General features: G+C 42.1%; 1 protein-coding gene across 14 annotated transcripts in view; it reads right to left on the bottom strand.

The window, feature by feature from the left end:
- The window catches only part of CSMD2 (CUB and Sushi multiple domains 2), a 650,869-nt gene that overhangs the window by 226,143 nt on the left and 399,760 nt on the right, over positions 1 to 24,966 (bottom strand). For all 14 annotated transcript variants that reach the window (XM_045375140.3, XM_045375143.3, XM_045375139.3 and 11 more), the window contains one exon: positions 392 to 718. In XM_045375140.3, the coding sequence (XP_045231075.2) occupies positions 392 to 718 (327 nt within the window). The remainder of the gene's footprint in view (positions 1 to 391; positions 719 to 24,966) is intronic.

The following is a 24,966-nucleotide window of genomic DNA, read 5'->3' as shown; positions in this document are numbered from 1 at the left end:
GAGAGCACCTCAGAGAGGGCATCAGGAACGAATGAGAATGATAGAGGCTTTCTTTCTCTTGGACTCTCCCTAGTTCTGGCTGGGTCTTGTAGGATGGGGAAGGTTGGGGCAAAAATGAGGTTCCAGGCTCCTTTTACATTATATATCACAACTATGGGAGATAAATGCCCTTCAGAGAGGGACTTCCAGAAAAGAGCACCCTGCCTGGCAGCCAGTGCTTTATGCCCGTTCTTGGTCATGCTGGGAGCTCCATGCCTGGGCACTGCAGCCCTGCAATGCTCTGGGAACTACCCCATCCACATCCCCTCCTCCCTCCATGGGAACACCTTCAATCATCTTCGGAGGCAGACATTCAGAGGGAGGGCCAGCTGGTGACAGAGGGAGGACTCACTGGTAAAGGTGATGTTGAAGCCCCGCTTCCCTGTGGAGTGGTCAGTCTGGAACTCGAGACGGGCCACGTGGCCACTGCTTGTGATGGAGGAGGGAAGCTGGTTTCCTGAGAAGGTGCCCAGGACGGGCGCCTCGGCGGTGGCCCCATCCTTGATGACCAGGAAATCAAACTGAGGCTCCACGTCAATGTCGTTGAAGGCCAGGTGGATGCGGCTCTCAGGCCTGGCCAGGATGAGCCAGACGCAGTGGAGGTGGTTGCCATAGTCCTCTGGGTAGTTGGGAGACAGGACAATCCCAGATGGGCTGGTGAAGTTGAAGAAGCAGGAGACTGCAAGAGAAGAGCAGTGGAGGTCACTAAGCGTCCCCAACATTCTGCCTAAGCCACTGAGGGCTGGCAGGGGGAACATCTTAGTCTAAAAAGCAATAGAAAGAAAGACTGGCACAAGGGTTGGGCTGGACTGGCTGGGCTCTGAGCTCCAGGCGAGGAGACATGCTGGGCTCCATGCTGGACTTAGCAATGGACAGGGCCCCTTTGGCAAAAGGCAGACATGGCAGAACTGGTCTTCTCTTGGCCCCTCTCCCCTGGTCAGTACGCTCACCTAGGCAGTGTCCTCGTGCTTTGGGTCCCTTGGGTGGGACAAAGCCGTAACTCAAGCCTAGGTGTAAAGTCACAGTCCCTGACCTCTTTCAGCTGGGTTTGCAGCAGAAGGAAAGGACACTGCTTAATGACACAGCGATGCTAATTTCCCAGGCGGTAACCGAGTAGAGACAGTCCAGGACCATTTGTCTCCTTCAAACATTTTTGATGGGAAAATGATAGGTGTGCCATGGGATTCTGACAACCCCAAGATACCACACTATGCTGAAGAGATGCCAGGAGCACCATCTTTCAGAGACCAAAGCTTCTGAAGAAACGGGAGGGAGGTGACAGCGTCCATTATGATCCCCATCCACGTCCTGTTCTCTCTCCCCTATTTCACCCTAAGGGTCCACCCTTCTAAAAACCCTTATTTTAAGCCATTTTCATGCCAACTACTAGCAGACCCTGGAATAAGAATAGGCAAAGAAAGTGCTATAAATGAGAAAACAAACAAATACTAACACAAAATTATAAAAGAAAATAATAAAATGGAAAAAAAATTGCAATGCCTATGACACAGGAAAAAATATCAATATTGAATTAGAATCTTTATCTAAGAACATCACCAAGATGAGTAAAGAGAGTGCTTAGAGGATTCATATGAAAGAAAATAGAATTAATATGACAACACAGTCCATTTCAATAGAAAAAAATATATAATCCAGTATTGTTGAGGCTTCACGGAATCTCATACATGCATTTACTGCCAATTGCAGAGCAAAACTGATATGATCCTTTTTGAAGGGAGTACATAAGTTCTTAACCAGAGCCACAAAACTACTCAAAGACTGACTCAGTAATCTCTAGGAATTAATTCAAAAGAAAAAGAGCAACCTAGCCAAAGATGTTTACAATGACATAATTTTATTATAGAGGAAAAATGCGAACAAACTATATGTCAGCCCAATAATGTGAGGTAAATTATAGCCTTTAATGTGATGCAGTTTGAGTGCAATCATTAAAGTGATAAATATGACCCTGTAGAAAGAATGTTAAACATAATTTTAAATAACGCAGTAGATCATAAAATTATATGCATGCTTTTGATTATAGCTATTAAATATTTGTTTATATATGGATAAAGACTGGACATGAGTCCCCAAATAAAAACTGTATCAGGGTCATAGGCATTCAAAATGAAACAACATTTAATTTTGCTGATTGCAAAAATGCTGTAGGTTCATTCTAAACATCTTTTAATATATACAAGTAAGAAGAAGGTAATTCCATATATGGATAAACATTTAAGTCCATTTATAACATTTATATAGATGTTTGGTGTTAATTAAATTGATATGTAAGTGAGTAAAATATTAGACTTACTAAATGTAATGATGCTAAGATGAAAAATAATAAAATCATGTTTGCCAAAGGGGGAAAAAAACATCAAACAAAAAAATTGGTGACTCCTTGTGATGAGTTTAGTCCTGATTCTCCCTGACTCTGCCCAGCTCCCCCTTTTTTTTCTGCATGAAGTATTTCTTTTCCAGTCTGCAGCTGTAAAAGCCTTCGTATGCAATTCAGCAAAGTAAGCCTAGTTCCTAAGACACATTCAGTCTCATCCCTGTAATTCATGTACATTTTAAGTATAGAAAGAATTCGAGCCAAGGGGAGAGAAGGACATGAAAAAGCTTTTAGGTAACGCAAGATCTAGTTAATGGCAATTATTATTATAGATTATTGAGGGTTTACTAAGAGTAGACACCATTCTAAGCACTTTCATCAATTAATCAATGTAACTGTCACTATAACGCTATGAGGTAGGTATTGTTATTAACCCCATTTAAAGATGAAGACACTGAGGCACACAGAGGTTAAGTAATGCAGGACCAGTAAATGGTAGCGCCAAGGCCAAATCAATGAGCCTGATTCTAGAGACCAAGTTCTTACTAACTCCCCAGTGCTGTCTCTCAGTATGATAATAACACTTCCCACTGGGCCTATGTGACCGTGGAGTCTTAGAAGGTGTTCTTCGAATCTGCTGAAGATTCATCTGTCAACTTGAAATATTACATTAGCACTGAATTGGGGGTCTCTAGGCTGGACATGGATGCCCCCATACAGCCATCTTATCTCCAGCTTTGTGGGAGTTCAGTTGGGAACATAATGCAAATAATGAGGGATCAAAACCGAAAGGCAAAGACCTTGAAGACAGAGGGGGCAAATCACAGGGCCTGCTGAGCAAGTCCAAGGCAGATGAAGACAAAGAAAGGTGCTACAGTTTCAGAGAGAAGATGGTCAGGGGTACTGTGAGTATGTGAGCAAATAAATTCACTGCAGAGGAGTATTTAATTAATAAGGCCTGAGCCCCTCTCCCCCTCTCCATCACTCTATCAGTGTATTATTTTTTCTCTAGAACGTTTTTACCAGGATTGTCATGTTGCAAAGCTCCAGGGACACCATTTTGGAATTTGAGCAGCTATATATGATAGCTCTGCTTATCATTCTCTAAAATTATCTTGTTTACATGTTTAGCTGTTGATGATCAGTCCCTCCCTCTCCCCAACGCATACACAGATCTTTCATGAGAGCAGAAATCTCATCTGATTCTGCTGACTCCCTAATGGCTCCCACAATGCCTGGCACATCATAGGTGCTCAACCAATATTTGCTGAATGAATCAATGAGTACCTAATGGTTGAAACCATTCTGAAAGAAGGTGACATGAACATGTGGCCTCATAACCCCATCCCACTCCAAACCTCAACCAACAGATTGACCAAAGTCTGTACAAATATTAATAGATGGATACCTGTGTCAACTCTGGAAAACAGAGAAAAATACTGTGCTGTAATCCTTCATGTATTTATCTTAGACATAGTACAGATGTGCCCCGGAATAATTTACAGTGGAAAAGGGTATGAATGAGCCAAGCTGTTAAACAGCAGAGGCAACAGAAAGCTGCTCTTAAATATCAAAGGCTTCAAAAAAGTCCTATTTACATCCACTCAAAGACGTCTCCTATCCAACCTAGAGATGAATTTAAACAACAAACTCAAGTAGGATAAAGTTGTGGTTAACAAAAAGCATAAACAAAGATTGACAATGAGCAAATAAAGCAATATGGTGATGAATTTAAATAATTTCTGTAAACATAGTTATAAAATGAAATGCAAGTGTAACAAATATTCCTTGAAACAGAAAATATAAGACATTATTCCTGCCTAACCTCAGGGTAGAATATTCCAGATTATACTGACACAAAGAGTAAAGTTGGAGCAAGGAGATATGCTAATTTGCTCATCTTGCGAGAAATCCTGTTTTGTAGTTTCTGTAGTTAATTAGAGAAATATAGGTTGGAGCATGCTTTTAAAGATGTTAGGTGTAATTAGTAATAGAATATGAAATAGCTTATCTTCAAAATTACCAAAGGGGAAAAAGCAAAGCAGTCAGTTTAGGGAGGAAAAAAGAAATTCAAAGGAAACAACAAGGAAGCATGCGGTAGGGGGGTTGTAACATAAGATGCTTTAAAAAAGATAAAACATCATTTATGACAATAAATGTATACAGGTTAATCTCCTAGTAACACCACATAACCCTCTCTTTGGGACAAAACACACAGCTAAGAGACAGTGACTCTGAATACTCAAAAGTAAAGGAATAGGCCAAGATAGCTCAGGCTTTACATTAGAAGAGTGCTGTAATTTATCAATACAAGTCTCAAATATTCCTATTTAATTGGTGGACTGGGCTCAGGGCATCACCGATTTTAAAAAGTTCCCCAGGTGACCCCAAATTGCAGTCAGGGTTTGAGAACTACTGGTGGAGGCAAATGTGAACAACAGAAAAGGAATTTTAATATTAATATCAGATCCTTGGATATTATATTACACCTGACTCTTGGATGATCCTTTTCTTATGCCAAGAGTTTTCTGGACAGCTACCAAGAGACATTTCTTATTATACCTGGAAGGAGACAGGGCTGATAAACTGACACTCTTAGAACAAGAATGTGGCCTTATAAAGCTGTCTTCCATCTCAAGAGAGTACTCAGACCTGTTACCACAAGGGCAGGAAGAGGAAGTGTGCATTGTTCTACAAAGATCTAATCTTTGTTGCTCTGGAAAATTATGTATGCATGTTGTATTGTAATATTTCTGTAAGAGAATAGGAAGAGCCTGCTTCTCAGTGTCTCAAATGAGGGATTTTAAAAAAAGTTGTAATTGGATCTCATCACCATCAATCACCCAGGTTAAAAGAGGGAGATCAGGTACCTTCCTCCTTCAGAGTAGTGACCAGGCTGTGCTCATGGATCTTGACCTTGACTAAACTTTTAAGTTAGAAGCTTCAGATTGTTGACAAATAATAAAGGTGGGAAACTTATTAACAAGTAGATGTGTAATTACTGTGCATAATGTTAGGTTATTTTTAACATGAGCTTGAGTAGAAAATAAAAGGGGCTTGTTGAAGACCCCTCTTTTATTGTGTTTTTCTTTTGGTGTTGTCACCAAACAAAGAGAGTTTTCAATAGTCCTGATAGAGACCTAAAATAAAAACCAAATATCATATTTAAAACATGGATAATGAGTCCATTCCGAAATAAAGATATGACAGTTATAATACTTTATTCTCAAAGCATGAAAAGAGACAAAATAAAATACACTAACCTGAAATCAAGATCAAGACAAAAAGGATCTGAAAATATTATGAGTGTGTATATTATATGAAACTGTGTAGTCTTCAAACAAGGACTGCAACCTTCTTTACAGGTGCCCATGGACTATTACAAAATTGACCTTACATTAGGCTATAAGAAAATCCCCATAAATTCTACCACAATACAAAAACTGTTGGGCCACATTTTCTGTTCACAGTACAGATAAACTAGACATCAATAAGAAAAGAACAAGGAAAAATCCATAATCACTTTAAAATTCTTAAAACTCTTTCCAAATAAGTTTCTGAGTTCAATGAGGAAACAAAGCTGTTAATACAGACTTCTTATAATGATGATGATACTAGACCAAAGCTGTAGTAAGGAGAAAATTCATAGCTTTATTCATGATTAAACAATAAAGAAATAAAATAAGTGCAATTAGTGTTTATACTTAAAAAGTTACCAAAAGACTAACTAAACATGATTAAGAAGAGAAGAGATAATAAACTTAGAAAAGATGAAAACAGAAAAAAAATTGGCTTCTGAAGAGATCATTACAAATTTCTGATTGGTCTGCTCAATAAGTAGAAATAGAAAAGATAAATGTACATAGAGATAGGAGGCTATAATAACACTAAGGTGATAATCCAACTATAAAAGAATACTAAACATAACATATGAAATACAGATAAGATGGAGAATTTCCTAGAGAAATTTGAATTACAAAAATTAGCATGAAGGGAAAAACATGAGGAAACTGGAAAATACTTAGTGGGTAGGTAGTTTCATGGCCAGTGCTTCAAAACTGTAAACAAACTTGTAACAGCCATGCTATTTAAACTGATTTTGATATAATACTCCCATAACAATGATATGTATGATACATACACAATCATATCCACCAACACAATGACACACCTACAGTATAAAAAATCCTTCATGCAAAGTGCTAGAAAATCAAATTCAGCCCTACAACAATGAGCCAACATAACCAATATAACAAAAACAACAAAACTGTACTGATAGGCAGAAAAATATTTTTTTAATGGAGAGACAAACTATGTTCCTGGGTGAAAAATTCATATTACTAAGATGAAAAGTGTCCTAAATCATGGTGCAAATTTAACACAATTCCAGGCAAGATCTTTTTTTTTCTGGAACTTAAAACCATTGCAAGATACATCCGTTGGTAAACAGGTGAAAACAGCCAAGCTCTCCTTGAGACAGATAAGGAATAATAGCATATAAGGTGCTAGTTGGCATTCTGAGAGCTTCCTGTATCTTAACTCATTAACTCTCACAGCAACCCTCTGAGATGGGTACTATTATTAACCTACTTCACAGAGACAGACACTGAGTCCAAATGTTAAATTAACCTGCCCATAGTCATACAATCACTGTAGATGATAGAGCCGGGAAGATGAACCAGTCAGGCCAGTACCAGAGCCCAAGCTCTCAACCATGACACCTACTTCCTCCCAGTGGAGGAAGAGCTTGCCAACCCAGATATTAAATACTAAAACATATTATAAAGCTGTAATAATATAATTTATACCATATTGACTTCAAAAGAGAGATCAACAGAGCTGTAAAAGAAAGTCCAGAAAAGGAAATAAAAATACATGATGAAGGGGGCTTTTCAGATTAGCAGAGAGAGGGTTGATTGATCAATGCATGATGCTAGAACAAATGGCTAGCCAGTTACTGACAAGATTAGATCCACACTTCATTCCATGTACTAGAGAAGTCCTAGAAGAAAATATAAGGAATATTTGTACAATGTTGGAGGTAAGGAAAGACTTTATTATTATTACACTAAAATTAGAAATTGTAAGGGAAATGTTAAACTACAGAAATGGAAGGTTTTAGATTTCAAAAATCACCATAAACAAAAGCTGAATAATGAGAGATGAATGGAGAGAAAATATGTGCAAGTTACTACATTTAAATATTTACTATGCTTCCTTGATAAAGAATTGGAATTTGATAGAAAGATGTACACTCAACTTAGAAATATTGGCCAAGGAAGTTAAGAGGCAACCAACAAAGAATAAATAAAGAGGTGAGAAATTGGCTAATAAAGAGGTGAGAAAACATATAATGTTATTAGAAAACAAAAACTTAAAACAACAGAGCTATTGAGTTGGCAAAACAAAAAAAGATGGCGTGGAACTTTTTGAGAGAAAGGAGACAAGCTGGCAGGGCAGATAGGGACCAAGCAGTCAAGAGGTAGGAGGAAACACAGGAGAGTGGTGTCATACAGACAAAGAAGGACGGTTTCCAGAAGGAGGAAGGGCCATCTGTTTTGACAGCCTGCTGAGTGCCATGTATCATCTTGGCTGAAAATGATCCACTGGGTTTCAGCAACACGAGACTCATTGGTGAGTTTGGTGAGAGCAATTTCAGAGATGTAGTGGACTCAGAAGTCAGAATGGAGGGGGGTAACAGGGTACTGGGAGGTGAGAAATGAACATAGCAAGGGTACATGGACATCCTGCTACAGAAGTTTGGGTATGAAAGAGACTTAGAGAACCTGCAAGGAGATGAGGGTGTGAAGAAAGATGCTTTTTATTATTATTACTGAGACAGAGTCTCACTTTGTTGCCATGCTGGAGTGCAGTGGCACAATCTTGGCTCACTGTAACTTCCGCCTCCTGGGTTCAAGCGATTCTCCTGTCTCAGCCTCCTGAGTAGCTGGGACTACAGGTGTGCGCTACCACGCCCAGCTAATTTTTTTTTTTTTGTATTTTTAGTAGAGATGGGGTTTCACCATGTTGGCCAGGATGGTCTTGATCTTTTGACCTTGTGATCTGCCTGCCTTGGCCTCCCAAAGTGCTGGGATTACAGGCCTGAGCCACTGCGCCCAGCCAATATGTTTTTTTGTTTTTGTTTTTGTTTTTGTTTTTAGATGAGAGCATCCTGAGAAAATTTCAATGTTGATGGAATGCAACTTGCAGAAGGAAAGTGGCTGAAGAGTTAGCAGGAGGAAGAATATGAAGCATAAGGTTCTTGAAAAGGTGAAAGGTGAGGAAGAATTTATAGCTAAATGTATTAAACAGTGGATTGCAACCCATTATTAGCTGGTCATAAATTTCATGTTAAGAAACAAAACAAACAAAAAACAACAACAAAAAATATAGTTTGGTTTTTTGTCTCCTCCAAATCTCAGGTTGAAATGTAATCCCCAATGTTCGAGGTGGGGCCTGGTGGGACTCATGGGGGCAGATCCCTCTTGAATGGCTTAGTGCCATCCCCTTGGTTATAAATGAATTTCTGTGCTGGTAGTTCACATGAAATCTGGTTTCTTAAGAGTGTGGTGCCCCCACCCTACCTCGCTCCCCCTTTCACCATATGATATACTGACTTCCTTTTGCCTTCTACCATGAGTGTAAGCCTCCTGAGACCCTCACCAGGAGCTGAGCAGATGTTGGTGCCATGCCTGTACAGCCTGCAGAACCATGAGCCAAATCAAACCTCTTTTCTTTATAAATTACCTAGCCTCAAGTATTTATAGAAATACAAGAAACGGCTAACACAGAAAATTGGTACAAGGGGTGTGGGACGTTACTATAAGATACCTGATGATGTGGAAGCAGCTTTGGAACTGGGTAACAAGGATAGGTTGAAAGAGTTTGAAGGTCTCAGAAGAAGACAAGAAAATGAGGGAAAGTTTGTGATTTCTTAGAGACTGTTTAAATGGTTGTCACCAAAATGCTGATAGAAATATGGACAGTGAAGACCAGGCTAACAGGTCTCAGATGGAAAGGAGAAACTTATTGGGAATTGGTGTAAAGGTCACCCTTGCTACTCTCTAGCAAATAACTTGGCTGCATTAAGTCCATATCCTAGGGCTTTTTGCAAGTTTGAACTTAAGAGTTATGACCTAGGGTATCTGATGGAAAAAATTTCTAAGCAGTGAAGCATTCAAGAATTAGCATGGCGCCGGGCACGGTGGCTCAAGCCTGTAATCCCAGCACTTTGGGAGGCAGAGATGGGCAGATCACGAGGTCAGGAGATTGAGACCATCCTGGCTAACCCGGTGAAACCCTGTCTCTACTAAAAAAATACAAAAAACTAGCCCGGCAAGGTGGCGGGCACCTGTAGTCCCAGCTACTTGGGAGGCTGAGGCAGGAGAATGGTGTGAACCCGGGAGGCAGAGCTTGCAGTGAGCTGAGATCTGGCCACTGCACTCCAGCCTGGGTGACAAAGCGAGACTCCGTCTCAAAAAAAAAAAAAAAAAAAGAATTAGCATTGTTGCTTCTAACAGCCCATGATCAGACACAGGAGCAAAGGGATGACTTAAAGTTGGAACTTATATTTGGAAGAGAAGAAAAACATAAAAATTTGGAAAATTTGCAGCCTGGCCCTGTGGTAAAGAAAGAATCTAAGCAGTCTGTAAAGCAACCACTTGCTAGAGAGATTAGCATTACTGAAAGGGAGCCACGTGCTAATGTCCATGACAATGGAAAAAAGGCCTTGAAGGCATTTCAGAAATCTTTGCAGCAGCCTCTCCCATCATAGGCCCAGAGGCTCAGGAGGAAAGAATGATTTCAGACACTAGGCCTAGGGCACCGCTGTCCTGTGCAGCCTCAGAACATCACTCCCTGCATCCTGGCTGCTCCAGCTGCAACCACAGCTCAAAGGGCTCCAGATACAGCTTGGGCTGCTGCTCTGGAGAGTGTAAGCTTCCATAAGCCTTGGCAGCTTCCATGTGGTGTTAAGCCTGTAGGTGCACAGCATGCAAGCATGAAGAAGGCTTGGCAATTTCTCCATAGATTTCAGAGGATGTATGAGAAAGTCTGGGTACCCAGGCAGATGCCTGCTGCAGGGGCTAAGCCTTAAAAGAGAACTTCTACTAGGGCAGTGTGGAGTGGCAATGTGGGGTTGGAACTCCTACAAAGAGTCCCATCAGCAAAGTACCTGGTGGAGCTATGGGAAGGGGACTGACATCCTCCAGACTCCAAAATGGTAGAGTCATGGCAAGCTTGCATCCTGAGCCTGGAAAAGCAGCAGGTATTCAAGTCCAACTCAAGGACTGCACTCTGCAAAGCTACAGAGACAGAGCTGCCCAAGGCCTTGGGAGCTCACCCCATGCACCAGAGTGCCCAGGATGTGGGATATGGGGTCCAGGATTATGTTGGATCTTTAAGATTTAATCTCTGCCCTGCTGGGTTTTAGAATTGTGTGGGGCCTGTTACCCCTTTCTTTTGGCCAATTTCTCCCTTTTGGAATGAGAATGTTTGCCAAATGCCTGTACACCATTGTATCCAGGAAGTAAACAACTTGCTTTTGATCTCACCAGCTTATAGGTGGAAGGAATTCATCTTCAGATGAGACTTTAGACTTAGGACTTCTGAGTTAATGCTGGAGTAAGTTAAGACTTTGGGGGACTATTGGGAAGGGATAATTGTATTTTACAAGGTGAAAAGGACATGAGATTTGGGGAGCCAGGGGCAGAATGATACGGTTTGGATATTTGTCCCCTCTGAATAGCACATTAAAATGTAATCCTCAATGTTGGACATGGGGCCTGGTGGGAGGTATTTAGATAAAGGGGTTAGATTCTTCATGAGTGGCTTAGCATCATCCAGTTGGTTATAAGTGAATCCTCGCTCTGGTAGTTCATGCAAGATCTGGTTGTTTAAAAGAATGCGGTACCTACCACCCACCCCTCCCCCATCTTGCTCCCACTCTTTCCATGTGATACACTGGCTCTCTTTTGCCTTCTGCCATAATTGTAAGCTTCCTGAGGCCCTCATCAGGAGTTGAGCAGATCTTGGTGCCACGCCTGTACAACCTGCAGAACTGTGAGCCAAATTCAACCTCTTTTCTTTATAAATTACCTAGCCTCAGGAATTTCTTTATAACAATGAAGAATGGGCTAATAAAGGAAGAGAATAGGAAATATCTGAGTCCAATGCAGGTCAAGGTAAGTACTGTTTGTGAAATGTATGTTTCAATTATGTGCAAGTGCATACAAAGTCACAAGGTAAAAATACATTTCTCACTGTTCTGTTAAAAGTTTTTAAAGGTTCCTTATCTAAAGCATAAATGGAGTTATGCTAAAAATTTAAAGGGAAATAGTTTTTTGATGGGAGAAAGGATTGATCATCTATTATAAAAGGTAGGAAGAATAGAGGAAGGGTGAGGATGGGTGTTGGTCTGTAGGCTTGGTGTCTTTAGTATTTGAAAATTGAGAGTGTTGCTTATGAGGTGGAGTAAAGTGAGGAGAAGGGGCTGTTTATAGGTTCAAGGAGGGTAGCGAATGTTTGGGGTAGTTTCCATGGAGAAATGGAGAAGAGAATGACTTGAGAAACACAGATGGATTGCCAGGCACTGTTGTAAGCCTGACTGAGATTGGTGTTTATGAATTTATAGCAGTGCCAATTTGCCTGGCTGGGCAATTTTCTCCAGCAATGCTCACCCAAGCAGAAGTGGCCCAATCGGATTGTTCTTGCTTCAGTGTATGTATCTAGATCTGTAAACTGAGGCAGCTCTACTGATGAAGCTATTGTTGAGCTGGACACAGAGGCTTCACAAACCCAACCTTAAATTTCTTTCACCTCTGTCTGCTCAGAAGCTCCGTGTATGTAAAGTTGTGTCTCAGTCATCTTAATGTCATATCTGGCACTGGAGCTTGGTGAAAGTTATCATTTAACTGTGTTAGTTCCAAAGACACTGTGCGAGTTTCTCAAGGTCACCTGCATCAGGGCGAAGCTAGTTACTGGGTAGGGCTTATCCTTATCATAAACAAGATTAAGTTAACTGTAGGCTCCATTCTCTCTAAGGAGAGTACTGAGGATGCAGTCTAGAAACTCACACACATTCCAAAAGGAGTATGAAGGATAAATGGGCAATACTGGCTGTGCATTTCCTGAGCACATGTGTGCCCTCCTAGATTCGTATTTGATATAATCCAGTCCAAAAGCCATACATTGTGCCCAAGTTATTTATTTTTTCTTTAAAAAATTTTTTAGAGATGGGGGTCTCACTATCTTAGGCTGCAGTGCAGTGGTGCAATCCTAGCTCACTGTAGTACTGAACTCCTGGGCTAAAAGTGATCCTCCCACCTCAGCTTCCCAAGTCGCTGGGACTATAGGTATGTGCCACAATGCCTGGCTAATTATTTTTATTTTTTTTAGAGATGTGTGTGTGCACGAGGGGGAGGGGGTCTCACTATGTTGCTCATTCTGGTCTTAGACACCTGGCTTGTACTCAAGTTTTGTGTTTCTTTTTTTTCTGCCCAGTTTCTACCTCTTGGACAGGTAGAATTTGAGCATAGGTGTTCTGAGACAAATTAGAAGGGCATTCCTAAGACACTTTGGTTCTTCCATAACACCTTCTCCAGGTTTTCCACCTCTAGCTCTGACCATCCCTTGGCAGTCATTTGAAAGCTTTCCCCTCTACCTGACTTTTACCTTTTGAAACATGAACAGATCCATTTCAGGGTCATCTTCTCACTTGCTTGTCCTCTTTAGGGCACCTCATCCCCACATAACTCCTAAATGCATGCCTGCAGGAAAGACATTTCTTCTGAATGCCAGACCTGTGTATCCAGTGGTCTTTGAAATGTCTTCACCTAGCTCAAGTATTGATGGAGTGATGGAGCACCTGCTGTGTGCCTGTCACTATTCTAGGTATGGGATCAGCAGCCACCAAGATGGATAAGCAAGTCCTTTGACCCTCTGAAGTTTACATTCTAAGAGGTGATGAAAAAAATAATGAATGGCATAGGGGTGGGTTGCTTTTAATAAGGCAGCAGGAATGGCCTGTCTGAGGAGGTGGCCTTTGAACTGTGGCCTGATGATAAGGAACCAATCATTCTAAGGGAGGTTCACCACAGGGGGAAAGAATTACAAGGGCAAAGGCCCTGGGGTGGGAATGAGCTTGGTGCATGTGAAGGACAGAAGGGAGAGCAGCATGGTAGGTAGAAGCAGGGTGACAGATGGAGTAAGGAACACAAGATGAACTGAAGAGGATGACAAAGTCTTTTAAAAATCATGAGAGTCAGTTTGGATTTTATCACGGCAACTTAAACAAAACATGTCTACAACTGAACTTTTTGTCTTCTTCCCCAAACTTGGTTCTCAGGGGCCAACGTTCCCCAAACTTGGTTCTCAAGGGAACCAAGGTTCTCTGGGACCTGGAATGTTCCCTGACATTAACAAATGACTCAGCCCTTCCATCACCCAGGTATGGGTTTGCCCTAGGCGCTCCTCTCACTCCCCACTTTTGCTTCCTTTATGCCACTGCCTCCAAAATAAATTCTAGTAACCCAAAGCCTCCTACCACACTCCAGACTTGATGCAAAACTGTCTGATGTACATCCCTCCTGGAGATCCTACTGACACCTCAAATGCATGCCCAAAATTGAACTCTTTATCTATTTTCTTAAGCCTCCTTCATTCCTTATCTCCATGAATGACAATACCCAGTTGCCTAGGCAAAATATATCAACTCCTTCTCCCTCGCTCTCATATTCAATCAGTAACTAACTTTTGTTGATTCTATCTCTTCAGTATCTCTTGTACTTGTCACATCCTCATCACATTCCTATTAAGTGGAGGCCCTCTTCCTACTGCCATAGTCTACCTCGTGTCCTATTTTAAATTTCACTCATTTTGAATCCATCCTCCATATCGGCTCCAGGGTCAATTTTGAAAATCACATTCTTTTGCTGTTACATCCTTGCTTGGGACTTCTTAAAGACTCCCTGCTGCACAGAAGATAAAGTCTAAACTCCTCATAGGGGCACAAAAGACTCTCAGTGACCTAAGGCCCTTGCCAATCTTTTTTATTTTTATTTTTCCACTCTCCCCACCCTCCCCCATTGCACCCTACACTCCAGTCAGATTAAACTACTTGCAGCTCTCCAAATGTGCAAGGCTAATCCATGTTTGTATTTGTACCCCAGTGATTTTTTCTAGAATGCTCTCTCCTCCCCCACTTATCCTTCCTAGCTGCAGTGATAGGGTCTATATGACAGGCTCATTGCACTCAGGGCCTCAGCCACTCTTGGCTATAACTACACTAGCTTGAGGGCTGTGGAATAAAATCCTGCTGCCATAGACCCTGGGTGGCCAAGCATCTTCCAAACCAAATGCTCTTTCACTCCAGCTGTGTTGGCTTTGTTTATATAATAGCAGCAATATAACGCTGCTACTAATAACTATAACAAAAATAGGAAAATAATACAAAGAATTTGCTGTATGATTGGTACAACAATGAATCAGACATATAGAGGTCTGCCCTCAGGGAGTTTATAGTCTAGTGAGGGTGCCAGGTAATCCACAAATAAAATAAGCATCACTTATTATGGTAGATCATACTAACTGTTCACAATCATTTGTTCTCTCCTTGCCCTTGCTATACATCTCTTGAGGTGGTGCTTTCTTCCCTATTCCCACTGACTTTGGGCTTAGTCTTGCAATTTACTTTAGCCCACGGAATTGTCAGTGGACATGACATAGCCATTTCCAAGCAGAGGCTTTAAAGGTACTTGGGTAGTTTGGTTCTGTTCCCTGAAGCTTTTGCCTTCTGGCATGAGAACAACATGCTCTAGGCACAACGTGGTCCTTCAGCCTGTGTTCCAGAATGAGATGTTATGTGGAGCCCAGGAGAGCCCTGCAGAGCTGCAGCTGACTTACAGCCCTCTTGAGATAAGAGTAATAAATATTTATTGTTGCAAGTCATTGAGAGTTTTGGGCTGTTGATGTCACAGCAAAAGTTGACTAACACACTTATAAAAAAGGGTATGACGGAAATAAAAACTGAAAGATTGCTCTTCTGGATAAGGTGGTTAGAGATGGTCTCTCTGGGAATGTGACAGTTAAGGAATGATGAGCTGGAGCCAGTCTTGTGAAGGACATTCCAACATGGTGAACTGTAAGTGGAAAGGCATTGAGGTAGGCAAGAGTTTTGATGGAAGAGTGGCATGGGATGAGGGGGAGAGAGGTAGGAAGGGGTTAATCATATAGAGCTTGAGCTCCTTTTTTTTTTTCTTTTTTTTTTTGAGACAGTTTCTCTCTGTCGCCCAGACTAGAGTGCAGTGGCACGATCTCTGCTCTCTGCAAGCTCCGCCTCCCGGGTTCACGCCATTCTCCTGCCTCATCCTCCCAAGTAGCTGGGACTACAGGTGCCCACCACCACGCCCGGCTAATTTTTTCTGTATTTTTAGTAGAGACGGAGTTTCACTGAGTTAGCCAGGATGGTCTTGATCTCCTGACCTCGTGATCCGCCCGCCTCGGCCTCCCAAAGTGCTGGGATTACAGGCGTGAGCCACCACGCCCGACCCAGAGCTTGAGTTTCAAGTCAGTGACAAGTAAGAAAAAAAATAAATAAATAAACCACTACATATAGTTTCATAGATCTTTGACTCAGAGATCCCTCTTGGCATTCAAATCATTCACTGAGGCCCAATTCCTTTCTTGGCATGAAGTCTTTGGCATATCAGGGTGCCCACATAACATAGTGCCCAAACTAGTTTTGAGAATGAAAGGTGGCACTATGAATAATTACCTAGAACAAAAGATGTAAACTGGGATTGTCCCAAGCGAATAGGGATATATTGTCACCCTACTCATGGTAGCAACTACTCATGAAACTAGCTTTGCTTTAAATTCCTCATTCATAACGCAGTCCCCTCTGGAACTGGAATCCTAAACTGAAGCTCATTGGTAGGGGTCTGATGATTGCTACGTTCTTGCCCTCTATGGCTGAACCCTGTTACCTGTATCCTATAGAGGTTGGCTAGGTTCTTGGTATAAATTACATGACTGTTTATCAGCATAACCTCTGGAAATTACCCACTGCCTGGAGTTACCCTGTGACGATGACTGATTCTTGCCACACCTCTGGAATAATGCAATGCCCCCACCAACCATTCCAGGTGCTTACCCTGGCCTTAAGGCCCTCTTCATTGAGATGTTTAGAGGTCTTTCCCAAGGCCAGGCTCTGCACTGGGATTTTCATGCATTCCTCAATGGCTGGCTGAGAAACTCATGTTCCCAACTCACAGGAAAGATTCTGATACCTTATGGAACAAAGCACGAAAAAGATCCCCTGCCTATGCTACTGGGAAGTAGCTGAGTCCACACTCCTGGGGCTCAGCTTTTACCTTGAAAACAGACCATAAGTTCTTTGGAAAATATATATAGCCAGACCAAGCCACCATGCCAAAGTTGGAGCAAATATGAATCCTTCTAAAAATTGGGGGTTTGCATGTATTTTTCACTTATTAGTTGTACACATTTGGGAGGGAGGAAGAGGGCAGTTACTTTATATCATTGAGTCCTTTCCCTCGTGTATAAAAATGGGATTAATAACTTCTAAATTACAGCTTTGTTGTGAAGACTCAATGCAATGAAGTTTGTGAAGGCATGGAGCACAGCACCGTGCTGGGCTCAGGGAAGGTATACATTCAATTTTGGCTGAATTTGAAACAAGAGAGACATCCCCACTCTGCTGCTGATAGGTGTTTCCATGCATGTTTCTGCTTGGTGTATCTCCTAGTCTTTTTTTTTTTTTTTTTTTTTTTTTTTTTTTTTTTTTTTTTTGAGACAGAGTCTCGCTCTGTCGCCCAGGCTGGAGTGCAGTGGCCGGATCTCAGCTCACTGCAAGCTCCGCCTCCCGGGTTTACGCCATTCTCCTGCCTCAGCCTCCCGAGTAGCTGGGACTACAGGCGCCCGCCACCTCGCCCGGCTAGTTTTTTTGTATTTTTAGTAGAGACGGGGTTTCACCATGTTAGCCAGGATGGTCTCGATCTCCTGACCTTGTGATCCGCCCGTCTCGGCCTCCCAAAGTGCTGGGATTACAGGCTTGAGCCACCGCACCTGGCCGTATCTCCTAGTCTTAACCAGCCTACTAAGGCAGCAAAAGTGGTGTCTCCCCACTTCTCCCATATCACACCCTCAATCCAGCAAGACCCCAGGCCAAAAGGTTTGCTCTTTGATCATCAGTCCCTCCTCTCCTCAAGGAATGAACGGGTAAGTCCAAGTCCAGAAGATTCTGACAAAACTCTCCATTTGCAGGAATGACTGACTGCTCGGCTGCCAACTGTGACCTGGTGAGGCACCTTCTGTGAGCAGATCTGTCAGCAGATCACTTAGAAAGGAGAGGCACTATCAGCTGCACGGGGGTACCTGGTACTGAACAGCTCTTCACTTGAGTGTTGGATATTCTGTCAGTCCTGAGTCTCATTGTGAGATTCTGAGGAACTGTGACATGTTGGGAAACAGAGAGAAGTCCAGATGACCTAGTCTTTCCATGTCCCAAGCAAAGGCTACTCAAAAGTGCTTATCTCCTGTGAGATCCCACAGCTGCCTGCACCCAGCCCCCAGGATCCTATGAGTGATACTCATAGGGTCTTATCCTTGCTACATGGGTAGATCCCAGCTGGTTTCTATACCCAGCTAAGGTTAGCTTCAGCTGCTCTTATTAACCTGGTCAGCCAGGCACAGTTATTAGCTAGGAAAAAAGTATCTTGGCATGATGAAATCCAAGAGCTCAAGCCTTCCCATTAGCCCAGAGGAATTCAAGAAAGGGTGTGGACCACATCTTCAACAACTCAGGGGATGTTCTCAGGACTATAGGCCCAGGTCCCTTGGTCTTTGAGGCACCCAGGGCCTGTCCTCTTCACCTGAGCCCCTGAGCTCTGTTAGAGACCTTCATCATGCATTCTAAGCCTGTTCATCAGAGCATCCTCACTCAGGGAGTCTAGAACTGCCATAGTGCATTCATGCCCCAGACCACGACCCACTGAAGACTGGAAAAGAATACATGCTGGTTGTTCTCCATGAACACAAGGAAGTACATTTGGATTTTCCTTCAGGGGAAATACAATAATCCAAGGGATTTTACAGGTAGCCTGGGAGAGCTCCCTGCAAGACCATGAGGAGTCTGATCTGAGTCCCAGAGCAAGATGAGAGTTGATCAGGTAGCCTAGGGCCAGGAACCTTTTCTCTGAACCCACCTCCCCTGAGTCCCCCAAAAGATTGCTCTTGTACATAAGGCCTAGAGGAAGGGCCAATCAACACAAGAGGGGTAACCCAAGGCTCTCTTAGAAAGCCAAACCCTAGAAAACGTATGTAGTGCCTTCCCCAAGGACCACAGAGTCTGAGGACACCCACGTCACTGAGGGCTGATAGTAATGCACATATGTTCAAGGAAGATGACAAATTCACCAAGAGGCTCAAAGAACAGGGTTGGGGTATTGATAGAACTTCATGCTCCAGCTTTTGAGCCAGCTGCTGTGAAAACAGACACTGGTTGGGGAAACTCTGTGTTGGCCTCCATAGCTCTCTGAGTCAGGCATGGCAGAGAACAGTGGAGAACACATACACAAGCTTTGCACATTTTACAGAGAAAACAGAGCCTGTTGGCTTGATCCCAAAGGTGGAAGCTGAAGTGAGAATGACAGAGATACCCCATTCCCCTATAAGTAGAGGTCACAGCCCAGGATTAGACTCCTAAAGCTTGGCCAGTTTTCCTAGTCCCTATTCCACACAGGTAGCTGTGGTCCTAATATACCTTGGACCAGGACTCTTAGTTGTAGGAATAAGGCCTTTGAACTGGGCCTTGGATTAAGCTGTGTTCACAGTTTGGTTTTGGACAGATTCCTGGGTTGGATTGGACTGAAATTTTGCCTGTGCTACAATCTTCCAAGAAGACTTCTGAAATTCTGCCAGTTGGAATGATTTTTTCTTCCTCTACATTCTGGTAGCACTTTGTGACCACAACTATGACTGCAATAATTCAGAGACTGCTTTAAAATAAAAGTACATGCTTATCTTACTCACTAGACTATGAGCTCTTGGAGGGCAAGAACCATGTTTGAATCATCTTCATCACTTGCCCAGTGCTGAGTGTAATGGTCAGTACATAGTACCCACTCCCTTCCACATTTTGCTGCATTTAAATTAAATGAAAAACATCAAGTTGTAATGTCAGAGTACTGGACCATGCATCTCATTCCCTGATGGGATACCAACATGGAGGTCAACATCCCATGGACCCTAGGAGACTACAATCATCCTAACAACTGAGTTACGGCAGCTCAGCCTGGCCAACTTAATAGCAACAGCATATGAACACAACATATCACCACATGCATCACAACCCCATGTATCTTGGCATGACACAAGTATTAGCTAGGAAAAAAGTGTCTTGGCATGATGTAATCCAAGAGCTCAAGCCTTCCTGTTAGCCCAGAGGAATTCAAGAAAGGAACTCAAGAGAGGAATTCAAGGGATCAAACCTCACAGAAATGACACAAAACTTCCCCCAAGGAACTGGCATACAGTATGCGTTCCATACTAGTTGTTCAGAAATATGACCTAATGTCTAGATCATCTAGGAGTTTTTTAGAACTACAATTCCTAGGCCCCATTTTGGACCTACTGAATTGGAATTTTGGGGGACAAGGTCAAGAATTCTGTATTTTAAAAGGCCTATGAGTGATTCTAATGGTTAGCTGGGTTTGGGTCTACTTTAGACTAGGCAGGGCCACCAAAGACACTTCCTTCTCCTATAAAGTACCTGACTATTTAGACATAAAGGAAACAAGTGATGTGACTCACACTGGCCTGGCAGGGAAAGTGTTGACTACTTCCTTGGACATCCTGATAGGAAATGCTGGGAGCCTCCTTTGTGAGCCATCCCTTCAGTCTGCGTGATCTCACCCTGGCCAGGTACACTGAAGACCTGGATCCCGTGGGCTCGGTTCTTACAGCCAGATTCTGAGCCAAGCCCAGCTAAGCATGATGGTACATTGGGAAGGTCCATTCCCACAAACTGGTGGGGTAAGGTGTGTGTGGCTGCACAGGGCTGGTCACTGGTGGGCTTGTGAGAAGCCCAGCATACCCATAGGTTCACTCAGTTTTAGGATCTCCCTCTCCTGCTAACCCTTCTTCAATATGTATGCCCCAGCCCAGGGACTGGGCTTCTATTCTGGTTCATGGTTTCCTCTCTAGTCTCTGATGTGAGACTGAAGTCTCTTTTTGGAGACTGAAGCTGCTGACTGGGTCAGGGATATACTCAGCCGGGATAGACCCTATTCCCTTGGGTAAGGACCTGATTCAATCCAGAAGCTTCCTTCTCCCATAAAGTATCTGCCTATTTGAAAACAAAGGTAACAAGCAATGATGTGACCTACACTGGCCTGGTAGCACAAGAAGGGACTCCACCTCCTTGTACATTCTGAGAGGCAACACCAGCAGCCTCCTTTGTGACCCATTCCTTCATCCAGGGTCAGCTCTTTCAGCCCTGGACTCCCTCAACTCTGGCATACCCTTCTCAGGCTGCCCCATGGCCCTGGGATGCTTGACTAGCTATGACTAGTGCCCATTCTCCAGTACAGTAGCAGACACAGACCCTCCCCCATCCTGCTACCACCCCTGTCTTTCCACTCAAGGTGACGTCCCCTTCATATCACTGGGAGCACTCCATAGAGCGGGCACCCCCTGCTCTGCCCACCACTAGCAAAGGGAGAACACAGGTCTTCAGTGTTCAGGCTCTCGAGGGTTGGATAACAGAGGGAGGAAGCCCTGGGACTCCCTAAGTTCCCTGCTTATTTTCTGGGGCCATCTGTAGGTCAATGAAACCTTGAAGGAAGTCTAGGGAAATGAGGAGAATGTTACATTAAGCAGAGGAAGCTCACACTGATCACCGTCCCTGGCCTGATCACAAACAGTTCCCGGGAATATTATCCCCCATGCTGAGGCTGATGCATTTAAACCTTTGCTGATCCCAACTCTGGCTCTGATCATTTGAAAAAGGCAATTTCCAAGGACTCTAGCTATTGTGATCATATTTTGTGGGCCAAGGGAAATGATGTTTGAAATTACATTTGTCCTGGAAAATCTGGGATTGTATGTTTACAGGAAACACTAGGTTTCAGCCATAGAGAGGAGGGAAAATAGAGCATGCTTCACCTGTGCATGTGGCATTGAGGTCAGGGTGGGAGGAGAAGTGAAAAAAGGACCTGCTTATTTAAGAATAAAGGTAACAAGCAATGTATGTGAAGCAATGTATGTGACCTATATGAAGAAAACCATGGAGCTGTTATATTTAGAAAAACGAAAGTAGGCGAACAAAAACATGTGTCTGGATTTGAGGGCTGTGTATTATAAAAATGCCTATTTTCTTCAAGTTAATTTATATTTTAACAGGAGTGCACATACAAAATCCCAATAGGAATTTTTTTTTACTCTGACAAAATGATTCTAAAATTAATCTTGAACAACAAACAGATGAGAATAACAATGAATATTCTGAAAGAGAAAATAATTAAGGGAGGAAGGAGTTGTTTCTAGCTCTGCCAGATATTAGAACACATTATAAAACAACAATTAAAATTATTCAATACCAGTGCTAAGATAGAAATAGAGCAGCAGAACAAAGTGGTGACTCAAGAAATAGACTTAACTACATTTGAGGATTCAGTATGTAATAAAACAATTCATTTCCCTCAAATCAAAAGGGAAATGAATTACTTAATAAATTCTGTTGGAAAACTGCATAATAGTTTGGACAATATTATACATTCATCTAAGTAAACTCCAGATAAACAAATTATATTTTAAAAAATCAAGTTACTGACAAATAACCAAAAATAAAATGAACTGTTTCTCAGATCCATGGCAGAATAACTTTGTCAGCTTTGAAAAGAAATCACAAATACTGAGAGATTTGTTTATACAGAAATGTAAGACAACTATACAGTGAAAAATAGAAAACAAAAAGGGAAAATGAGATTGGGAAAATACATATATCAAATACTACAAAGAATTTCTATAGACAGTTTAGAAAGAATGCCTTCAAATGGGAAGGAAAATACCAACACCCCAGTAGCCACATGTCAGTACCAATAGTCGCTATACAGGGATTGGAAACAGCAAATGTCCCATGTCCCTCCTAGACAGGGCTGGACCCAGGTGGGCTGAAGAAAGGCCAAGACTGAAGTCTCCATCCAGTGTCCTGCAATGGCAATCTTGGCAGTCCTCCAGACACCTCTTTTATACCTCTTACCCCAGGAGGGACATGTCTCTGGCCCATGGCTACCCAGCAGTCTGTCTCCAGACTGTGCTTTCATAAACCCACCTCCCTTCTTCACTCACATCCATTAGGCAGCAGCCAACCCCTATAGGAACTATTGCAAACCCAAGTACCCAGTCCTGCAGTGTGGGCGTGCGTGTGTACATGGGTGTTTATGTGTGCGTCAATGTATCTATGGAATGTGTCCCTTTTGCATAGGACCAAACCCTATGGCTTCTCCCAGAACCCGCTGCTGCCTCTTGGATGTCTCCTTTTCGAGCAGGGCCTCTCATCTTTCGGGCCCAACCATTCTAACAGAGATGATGTCAAGTCTATGCCCCATGAGAAGAGGGGCTGTTGCTCTTCTGTTCAGTACCGACTATGATGCCTGCCACATTGCAGGCACTCAATAAATACGTGTTAAATAAAAGAATGAACCTAATATTCACAGCACCAATGTTTTCTCATTGAAAAACTAAATTATAAGCCACAAGGGCCCGCTTCATTTACATAATGGTGTCTATCACCACATGAAGAGAGCTCCTTGAGGACATGGACTGTGCTCAATTCATCTCTGAACTCGCGGCACTAAACCTTGGGCTCTTTACAGTAGTCAACAAAGGTGTGCTACAGAATTAGATTCAACTTCTAGCTATTAGCAGCTTTTAAAAGGCCACACAAATATTTGGAATTTAGTGAAGCTAACAAAGTTTGCAAGCAATATATATGTGACCTAAATGAAGAAAACCACAAAGTTGTTATCTTTAGAAAAGTGAAAGCAGATACACATGAAAGAGAGGCATGCCATGTTTCTAGATGGAAAGATCACACATTTTATGAATCTTGTTCTTAATCTTACAGCTTTTGCTACGGCATTATGAACCGACACAATATATGGGGGGAACCATACAATAGTATGCATCAAGAGTCATAAAAATATTCATGCCCTGATCCGATAATGTCACTCCTAGAAATTTATTCTAAGGAAATAATTCAAGAGAAGAAAAAGCCATAGGCCTGAAGATGTTCATTATAGCCTTATGTAAAATAATTGAATATAATTGGTTGAATAAGTCATGGTTTACTCACTTGACAGAAGAACCCATAGATTTTTAAGAATGATAACTATGAAATACATGTAGCAACATGGTAAGATTCACAACAGAATATGGGCTTTAAAACATAGAATGCAAAATGGTATGCCCACTCTGATGAAGACCACAGAACATATGTGTATAGATGGGTAAGAATAAAAAAAGACTGGTCAAATTTGAAGTCAGTTTGGTTTAAGGGAGAGAGAATACGAATATTTTCTTTATTTAAACTTTTAGATTTATTTAAACCATTAAATTAGCTTAAACTTTAAAGATATGAGAACATACCAAAAGTCTACGTCAAGTATTGGCCCTTGAGCTCCAGATACGTCTAGAGATAGAGTTACAGCACATTATATAGAACATGGCACCATGAGATTGTCTCTTTAACCTGAGGAGGATCATCCCCAAAGGCCCTTCAGTTTAGAATTTGACCAGAAACAGCCATACCCTCTTATGCAGCTGACTTTGTACATAGCAGGTACTCAATAAATCAAGATGGATAAATAAATGAATGGGTAGAAGGAACGGAGAAAAAGTAAAGATTAAGAAGAGGTTCCAACCCCAGTATATTGTATGTTGGGGGTATACAATATTGACAGAGTTCCAATAAGGGTCACAAATCTATCTTTCTTGGATTTAGAACTAACTCTTGTCAACCTTTGTTACTTCATGAAGGTAACTCAGCCAGCAGTTTGCTTCTGTACTCTGGCCTAGAATTTTGCCCTAAGGCTTCCTTGGCCTTACTTTTCAGATGATCCCTAAACTTCTAGAAATCTAGCACAATGGAGAGTGCAGGACTTGCAGCAAGAACCTGGGTGCAAATTGCTGCTCTGTCAATTAATAGCTCAAATTCCAGCCTATTATTTAGTGGTTCTATGGCCATTGTGTTAGTTACATTTCTTTGAACCTTGTTTTAATCCATAAATTGAGAGAATAAATACTCCATAACATAGTAGGGAGGACTCATATCTTCCCAATAATGTAGAACATTTAATAAAATTTGCATCCTCCTCTAACCCATGCCCTCCCATTGTCATAATGCTACAGACTTTAATCATAGCCTCACTTAAAACACAAATCCATAGGATTCTTCATATTTGGAATTTGACAAAACTAAGTTATCCTAGACTAGTGGTTCTTCATCTGTGATTTTTTTCCCCCCAAGGAATATTTGGCAATGTATAGAGATATTTTTGGCTGCCACAACTGGT

The sequence above is a fragment of the Macaca fascicularis genome, chromosome 1 (assembly GCF_037993035.2).
Source record: "Macaca fascicularis isolate 582-1 chromosome 1, T2T-MFA8v1.1".
NCBI classification, from domain to species: Eukaryota; Metazoa; Chordata; class Mammalia; order Primates; family Cercopithecidae; genus Macaca; species Macaca fascicularis.
The sequence above is the reverse complement of the archived record's forward strand: the minus strand, read 5'-3'. Positions and strand labels throughout refer to the sequence as shown.